The 9655-nt window shown below is 41.4% G+C and overlaps 1 protein-coding gene across 1 annotated transcript in view; it reads right to left on the bottom strand.

Moving 5' to 3' along the window:
* Positions 1–5545: 5545 nt before the first annotated feature.
* Positions 5546–9655, bottom strand: part of LOC123972917 — a 32243-nt gene continuing 28133 nt past the window's right edge. Inside the window, exons 8-9 of the mRNA XM_046052684.1 lie at positions 7445–7879; positions 5546–6047 (exon numbers count right to left, since the gene is read on the bottom strand). Coding sequence (XP_045908640.1) covers positions 5642–6047; positions 7445–7879 — 841 coding nt within the window. The 3' untranslated portion in view covers positions 5546–5641. The remainder of the gene's footprint in view (positions 6048–7444; positions 7880–9655) is intronic.

The raw sequence follows: 9655 nt of genomic DNA, 5'->3' as shown, positions 1-9655 counted from the left end.
CCCCCCCCCCCCTGATTCAAAAATAGTCTGCCTGGCCTTGAACAAAAGAGATTCAGTTTTTTTTATATTATAGTATTATATTTATATTTAAAGTGTGTCAATTCTTTTAAAATAGATTCAGATATATTTCTTTTTGATTTAGCTTCAATGTTCTTAATTCTCTTGTCTAGATCTATGAGCTTGGCAGCATTGACCCTCTTCTTATGAGAAGAATATTGAATAATGAATCCCCTTAGAAAGGCATTCATAGCCTCCCAGGGCCACTATGGCAGAGCGAGCTGTGGGAACATTGGTCTCCAAATATAGCCTAATCTGGGATCTTCTGTTTCCTGATATGGGGTCATTTGTAGTCTGACCATGGCATGGTCTATCAATTAAACAGGATAGTGTGGCAGGCAGCAAGGAGCTAGAAATTAGAAAAAAAAAATCTATTCTTGAATAGACTTTGTGGGATCCTGAGTAAAAAGTATAGTCTCTGTCTGTTGCCCGGTTCAGCCTCCACACATCAATTAGACCCACAGATGAACACATTCTCTTAACAAGCAAAACAGTGTCAGGCATTCTATTTGATGTTGGTTTACTTCTATCGAAGATTTGATCTAAGACAACATTGAAGTCTCCACCCAGAATTACAGGAAACTGTCTAATATCATGCAACTTACTTTCTAAGTCTATGAAAAAATTTAGGTGGTCAACATTGGGTGCATATACATATTGGCCAATACCAGAGTATGTCCTTGTATCTCTGCTAGTATTATAATTACTGAATTACTGATTTCAGATGTCCCAGTATTTTCTTCCTTTTGATTGGACAGCCCAGGCCATTCACATTCCAGGTTGAGTAGCATAATGTCCTCCCACTGCTAGTCATAAGCACTCTTAATGTATTTTACTATACAATAAGTGGCCATTCTATTATGATTTAGGATCCATGGTGCAACATAAATTATCCATATTGACAGGAAGAATAAAAAAAAACATTATACCAACACCTTAGTGATATCAATGAACGGCAGACCGCGAACCAGTCTGGCACAAAGAACAATAGAACCTGGAACATTGTTGAAATAGAACAAAAAAGAAAGTCTCTAAGGTCCATGACTAATGGATCAAGGGCAACCTAAACACCCACTGCCCTGAGTATCGTGTACAAAATTGTGTTGAGATAGTAGGTTAGGGGAAACGTACGGATTTCTATACAAAAATAAAATTTGTTAGCAACACTGGCAATAGAAAATATAAACTCAAATGTCAACTTCAAAATGATTTGTGGAATTCAGAGCCGGTCATTTGAAATGATCTGTCCATGCCCAAAAACAAAACAGAGGTCTGCAAGTTTCATACACACACCAGCTATCTCACATACCGTTACTTTCCTGAACAGAAGGACAGCAAGGTCTAATGGTTTCCAAAGCATATCCAGGATACACCCGGATCGCATGGCGCGCTGACATAGTACCAGACATGTACCTCAGTGCCTCTTGATGTACTCCATTGCTTTTTCCGGGTCATCAAATACCTGTGGAAAATCTTCAGAAGTGCAGGGTAGAGCATGCCAAATTTAATCTCGCGCTCATGGAGTGATTTCCTGCAACGTGAAAATGCTTCTCGCTTTCTTTGCGTCTCCCTCGAATAATCCGGGAAAATTATAACTCGTTTGCCGTTCCACGTCAGGCATTTCTTTTCCCGTGCTGCTTCCAGGATGGCTTGGCAATCTTTGCATCGTAGCAAGCGCGCCAAAATTATTCGCCCATGATTCTTATCCCCCACCTCCAGCCGTGTCCCAATCCTGTAAGCTCGATTCTCCCCGGGGTCGGTTCAATGCCAAGGGCGATTAGATAAACTCATTAAGGAACGCAGTGACATTGCTCTTTTCAGCCGAGCAGTTGGGATCTATCTTCAGCAGTGGTCTGCAGTCTGGTCTGTCAGTAGTTGTACGACCTCTTTAGTGGCTGCCGCCGGTCTTGCGTTTATGTTAGCTTGCTCATCCTCTAGCTGACTCACACGCTCTTCCACTTCCGTAATGCGTGAAATGAGGGAGGATAGCTTTGTATCCACAGAGCTCAGAGACTGACAAATTTCTTTCAGATCTGTTTCTTCTAAAATCTTGCTCAGTATCCCGTGAATCTGACCCATCTCGGGCTGGACGGGCTCCGTAGCAGTGCTAGCTGAGGGATCTTTGCTAGCTGCTACTCCCTTCAATGCACATGTTGAGCAGAGTCTGTGCGGCTGAGCGAAGTTTTCATTGTTCAGTGGTACAGCCAGAAGACAAACTTTTGCCTTTCTCTGACATTTTAATTCCCACGTAAAATATAGAAGAGGACTGTCTATGTCTGAACGTGTTTTAGGATATATTAAGAATATTAACCCAAAGACAGCAGGAGCACACAATTCAGGCCGCCATAACTTATCCCTGCGTCACGTGACTCATGTTTCAATATTGTAAAATACTTTGACAATATTTTAATATGCCAATGCCGAGTGTCCAGATACAAGGGTCTTCACTTTCAGTCCTCCAATCTTTACACACCATGGTTGAACAAAAGGAGAAGGAGCACACGTAGTATAAATATGTATAAATAGTTGTGTTGCTTGAAAATGTTTTGCTGTGCTCCTAATTTTCTTTGTGTGCTCCAAAATGTGTGGCAATGGAGTAATTAGGGCCCGATCACGAACCGTGCGAGGTCCCTGTTAAAACTAAGGAATTATTTTTTATTTTTTTTCTGCAAAGGAAGCTCAATCTTGGGGGCCTAAACATACTCGAAAACTCACCAAACTTTGCACACATGTCAGGAGTCGTGAAAAATTTCGTATTTTATGGGTTTTGCGCATGGGCGTGGCAAAATGACTTGCTAGCGCCACCTAGAAAATTTGAAAAAATTAGCCCCTTGTCCACGTTCAACCTACATGCACGACATTTTCTGGGGACATGTATCATATCAAGACGCACAAAAAAGCCTCAAGAACCCATATCCTAAAATCAACAGGAAGTCGGCCATTTTGAATTTTATGGTCATTTTTGGCGATTTACACACTCCGTACTTTAACGAACTCCTCCTAGGGATTTAGTCCATCGACTTCAAATTTCTGCTGTGCCTTCTAAAGGCACTGATGATGAAAAGTTGTGCTATCTGTGAGTGTAACTTCAGTGTACATGCTCAGATCTGCACCAAACTGTACATGTAGGATGAGAGTCCCGCCCTGAACACATGTACATGCCGACATTCACACACAGTCATAGCGCCACCTGCTGGCAACAGGAATTGACCTTTAACGAAGCAGCCCCCGCCGCACGTTTGACCTACATGTATGAAATTTTTTGATGTCCAGACGTACCAAAAAGCGTCTTGGAGTGATGCCCTAAACCCAACAGGAAGTCGGCCATTTTGAATTTTACAGATATTTTTGGATCATTTACACACTCCGTACTTTAACAAACTCCTCCTAGGGATTTAGGCAGATCGATTTCAAATTTCTGTTGTGCCTTCTTATGGCATTGACGATGAAAAGTTGTGCTATCTGTGAGTTTTCGTTAATGGGCGTGTCCGTGGCGTGGCGTCAAAGATCAACTCTTCGCCATGACACGGGAAGTTGTTGGAACTTCAGTGTACATGCTCACATCTGAACAAAATTTTACGTGCTTGATAACTGTCCCAACCCGAAGACATCTACAAGCCAATATTAATTTATATTCATACCGCCAAGTGCTATGTAGCGCCACAAACGGGACACAGGAAGTGACATAACACCTTCATGCAGCGTCCGAAGCGTGTAGCAAATTCACAGCCGCACCAGCAGAGCTCCAGAATATGCAACGCGCCCCGACGCGCTACACGTGCGAGGGCACGCCCAACGCTGCTTGCAGCTTTAATGCTCTATTCCAATTTATTGCAGAGATCAGATTTTTTAAATTGACAGTTCACATTATTATTTACATGTGGCCCAAACAAAGGAGGCCACTAAGGTTAGCTCCGGTTAGCTCTTACTTGCTAACCCTCACAAGTTACACAGGAGACTCCTGTATGTCATTGCCCTCTCAGTTTCCTCACTGGGTCGCATTTCTCCCGATTTCTGACCAACGTTCACAAATCAAGCACAGGGTTAGTTCAGGCAGGCAACGAAGCCAAGCTCCGCTCATTCTAGCATACACTTCAGCAGCACATCAGCTGATAGCTCAGTTGATTCCTCTCATTGGCAAATTCCAGACAAGGCGCCTATTCAAGCTGCCGTAGCCTAACCGCCAGTCCTCACTGCTTCCTATGCAAAGCTCATAACCCACCGTTACCCCAGCTCCACCTTTCAGGCTGTACCTGACAGGAATGTACAATAACTATCGAAGTATTGGCCCATCGAGCATATTCCATTATCAGAAGCATATTAGGGAATTTGTTTGGCTGAATACATCAAACATGCTAACATGCGCCGCCACACTGTCGCGCTCTGGGCTTCATGTCGCTGTGCACGGATAGAGCCACACAGACGCAGATCAGGCAGCTAGCTCCTGTCCTCCTTCCCTCTGGGTCTGCGTGATTCAGTGCAGGTGACAATGTGTAGATTGAAGATACAGGGCAATCTAAGCTTAACAGTTAGACTACAGACCGCTTTCATTTAGCTTGTTGCGTGTGAGCCCGCATGTGTGTTCGTGTGCGCAAGGCGACACAGAGCAGCAGAGGCTGCATCCTGATAATAAACAGTACCGTCTTCACCTCCAGGCCTGTTTAACACCATGCTTCAGTGCCCGTCTATTATCTGACTAAACCTGTAATTTTCATGCCTGCTCTGTTCTGTACGGGGTTCTTTACTGCGGCTCTCTGCGTCGGGCTTTCCATGTATGCATGTGGATGGGCAGGAGATCCCAGAACAGAGCCAAATATAATTAAAAATATAATTTTGCAATAGCAGTCTTTGATGAAAGTTGTCCTGACTGAACTTTGTGTCCTTTTCATTACATTCATTACTGATTCTGTCACTGTACAATGCCCCACAACTATCTCCCATTCTCTCTCTCTCCTGTTTCTGCTCGGACAGGTAGCATGCAGGTGACTCAGAAGAGAGCTGGCGACCCGGTGGATTTGACGAGATTGCATTTCAAAAACTCAGACCTGTATCGTATTTAGACCACATATGAAAGTGGCCCAAATCCAAACTGGAAGAGATCAGATTCAACGTGGCTTGGGCTGTTCACACTGACGTCAGTAGGACTGAAAGACAGGGGGCTCAGCCCCCAGGGTGTGCGTAACTTGCGCTCCCAAAAAACTCACATCTTTTGTATTAGAACTACACTTATGTCAACAACCAGTGAAAAAGCCAAGATGTTAACAGGTAAAAAGCCAAAGACATACTCTCTTCTTCCATTTCTCCTCTGTTGAACAAATGTTACTGTAATGTTGCTTTTCAAAGCTGCATGGGGGGAATTTACTTTGGCCACACTGAGTTCTGACTGAGATGACTGATAAAAACAAAGAGTTTCCAGAAATGTGTATGTTAGACTGGAATACCAGTCCTGAACCAACAGAGTGGCTGAAAGGAAAACTTTACCCAAACATTTATCACCACTAATGAATAAATGTAAATTTATTAATCAATCAGCTCCAAAGAATTTCCAGAAATGTCCACTGAAGTCATGTGAAGTACAATTCATTTACCTGAGCTGTGAGATATAAGGCAGACACTGTAGGAAACTCCTCACTTCACTCTCTTCATCTGACCAGCCTGTCAGCTCCACTGGTTTCTTCTCTGGTTGGAGTTTCAGCACTTCCAGGAGGATGGAGGTCTTTCTCTCTGAGAGGTCTATGGACCAGACTGCAGGAGCTGACTGGAAAACTGACTGTAATGATGGAAGGACCCTCAAGCCTGTTTTAGTCTCATAGTCCTTCAGGTGGGAGCACAGATCCAGCAGGAAATCACACTGATATTCATCATCATAACTATCCAAGTATGGTGATAACAGCTCCACTATCTTCTCTCCTGTCTGCTGTTTTCTCTCTGCTGCTGCACAGAACAGATTCCCAAAGACCTTGGCGACAGCTTCAAAGCAGTCATCAAATCTGGAACGAGAATTGAACATTTTGTTATGATCTGATGACAACAGCAGAAAAAGAGCCATGCATTACTGATATGGAGTTTATCTGCTAAAAGCCTACAAATACCTGCTGATGAGCAGAATACAGTAAAATCAATCAACCTAAAACTCAAGTAACAATGATTTTAACAGGGATATATGTGGATTTTAGAAGAGTTTAACTAAATTAAAATCTTGACAATATGTTGAATGAAGCAGGACAGTCAGGCTACAAAGGTGTATCCTCTATTCTGTATTAAAGATTGTATGTTATACTGGAATACCACTCCTGAACCAACAGGGTGGCTGAAAGGAAAACTTTACCCAAAACATTTATTAATCAATCAGCTCCAAAGCTGAAATACTGGACCACAAGTTTTAACATCCATCATTCTGTAAAACTCTATGAAACTGTCTGTCTGTTATAAGCATTAATGGAAAGTTCTTCTAGAAGTCTGATGCTGGCTGTACATCTCTGGCTGTGCTCATACTGGCTGAGGCTGCCTGTGTTTCACCTTGGGTCTGTGCTGGATCAACTGTGCTCGTACGTGCTTAGGATCCAGAATCTACCCTACTGCCAAACTTCAGTATAGCCCCTGAAAATAATAGATATCAATACTTGCCTAATATTTTAATATTATCAGCTGCTTCAGGCCCATTCAAACTGGCTGCGCGGATTTCCTTTAACATTTTCAAAGCTAAAATATTATTTATACTAAGGCTAGGCGATATCGACAAAAAAAATCATATGATTGGATAATAATTAATCAGGTTAAATGTCAAATTAGGTTCCTATCAAGTTTAAAGGCTGACTTTTGCTCCTTAGTGAAAGCTGAAGGGGTGGAGATGGTGCAGTGGATAGAACACATGCCTTTGGTGTGAGAAACCCAGGGTCACTTCCCTCTGTGACATCCAACAAGTGTCCCTGAGTGAGACACTTGTTGTTCCAGAGGCGTCCAACCCCTGACATACAGTCCCCTCCAAAAGTATTGAAACGGTGAAACAAAAAGAGAATAGACCAGAGCCATTGGACAGACATTGGGCATAGCAAGCACAATAATTTGGAATGTCCTGAAAAAGAAAGAAACTACTGGTGTACTGAGCAACAGACGTCCAACAGGTCGGCCAAGGAAAACATCAGTAAGTGACATCATCAACGACCTCCACAGTGCAGGGTGAAGGTATCACAATCCACTGTTGGAAGAAGACTTAGAGAGCAGAAACATAGAGGCCACACCACAAGATGCAAACCACTCATCAGCAGGAAGAATCGGAAGGCCAGATTGAAATTTGCTAAGAAGTTCTGGAACACAATCTTATGGACTGATGAGACCAAGATTAATCTCTAGCAAAGTGATGGAAAGGCCAGTGCAATTCATTTACCTGAGCTGTGAGATATAAGGCAGACACTGTAGGAAACTCCTCACTTCACTCTCTTCATCTGTCCAGCCTGTCAGCTCCACTGGTTTCTTCTCTGGTTGGAGTTTCAGCACTTCCAGGAGGATGGAGGTCTTTCTCTCTGAGAGGTCTATGGACCAGACTGCAGGAGCTGACTGGAAAACTGACTGTAATGATGGAAGGACCCTCAAGCCTGTTTTAGTCTCATAGTCCTTCAGGTGGGAGTACAGATCCAGCAGGATACCACTCTGATAATATTCATCCAAGTATTCGTCATTAAGAGGGAATGATTGATATCTGCACACTGATGATAACAGCTCCAGTATCTTCTCTCCTGTCTGCTGTTCTCTCTCTGCTGCTGCACAGAACAGATTCCCAAAGAACTTGACTTCACCTGAGCCTCTAAACCGCTGAGAGAAACTGGAACGAGAATTGAATATTTTGTTATGATATGATGTTAACAGCAGAAAAAGAGCCATGCATTACTGATATGGAGTTTATCTGCTAAAAGCCAACAAATACCTGCTGATGAGCAGAATACAGTAAAATCTGTGGCTTTTAGAAAACCTTTATACTTTTTAAAGTTAGGCTCAACCCATTCTCACTCTTAAGTCATCAAATATGGTACCATGGTCAAGACCCTTTGGTGAGTTTTTAAAGCATTGGGAAGCCTTTCAGTGTCATTGTTGAACGCTAAAAGTAATTTAAATACCAGAAGACTTCAGGTAAGGTTGATGTGGATAGATGGATCAGACACCAGCCTTTCACCTACAAGACTGATGTTTGTTTCCCATGTAAAACAAAAACTCTACATACAGTATCTCACAAATTGAGTACACCCCTCACACATTTTTGTAAACATTTGATTATATCTTTTCATGTGACAACACTGAAGAAATCACACTTACTACTAAAGTAGTGAGTGTACAGCTTGTGTAACAGTGTAAATTTGCTGTCCACTCAAAGATAACACATCACACAGGCATTAATGTCTAAACCGCTGGCAACAAAAGTGAGGACACCCCTAAGTAAAAATGTCACTTGAAAGGATATAAGCAAATATTTACAAAAATGTTATGGGTGTACTCACTTGTGAGATACTGTTTTTTTTTTTTTAAATAACTTTCATAAGTAATGTAGTTGTTTTAAAACTAGGGCTGAACGATTTTGGAAATTAATCTAAATCGCGATTTTTTGCGATTAATTTTTAAGCTCTTTACCTTCTGTATTATTCAAAATGGACAAGCAGTAAATCAGTGTATAGTATCACCAACACAATATTAGATAGAACTACACTATTTCTTGTGGGTCAGGCCTGTGTTATGATGAAATTAGGTAGAATTATTATTATGAGCAATGGAGGAGAAGATATATCAAATTATAATCTAAGAAAGATAATTTGAGTCAAGTCATGGCATTAACTAATATGATATATCATCAGGTCGGCCTACCTACAGACCACAGTGTGTTATACAGTAAGAGCTCAATACAAAACCCACATTTCAACCAGCAATTAATAAGTCCTTATCCCAGTTCAAATCTCCTAGGAGTCCATCTTTCTGTATCCCAGTAAGAAAACAAAAAATACTCAGTTTGAGGTTCAAAATAAAACAGAGTGACGACTGTCGTGTTTAATAGACAAGCTTAGAAATTCTCCGACAACACCGGACCAGACATCAACTTCGTCAGACTGCTTTCGTCTTGGGTGTCATGTGACCAGAGTATAATCGCATATTACAGACATTTGTACTTAACTTCAGTGTTTTCTTTTCATGCCATTTTCTACGTCTACTCCCCCACCTCTCAAAGAGAAATATTGTACTTTTTACTTCACTTCATTTATTGATAGCTTCGGTTACTAGTTACTTTAAAAATAAGCTTTTTACACACAAAACATATGAAGAGTTTAAAAAAATAGGATGTTTTGTTATAAAGTAAATTACTTAACAGTTTATACAAGTACAGCTAGTAGGCCTACATTAGTTAGGCTAATTGACGGAAAGGTAATTGCAACTGTTTTGGTATTAGTCATTTTTCTTCATCACAAACCTGAAGATCTGCAGGTTTTACTTTTGATTATTTTAATGTATTTTTAATGATTTGAGGTTTTTACAAAACAAGCATTGTAAAGGTGTCACTTTGGGCTCTGGGTAATTGTGACAACATTTCTCACAATTGTCACCATCTTTACAATCG

The sequence above is a fragment of the Micropterus dolomieu genome, linkage group LG01 (assembly GCF_021292245.1).
Source record: "Micropterus dolomieu isolate WLL.071019.BEF.003 ecotype Adirondacks linkage group LG01, ASM2129224v1, whole genome shotgun sequence".
Lineage (NCBI taxonomy): Eukaryota > Metazoa > Chordata > Actinopteri > Centrarchiformes > Centrarchidae > Micropterus > Micropterus dolomieu.
This window is presented reverse-complemented; position numbering and strand designations above follow the sequence as displayed.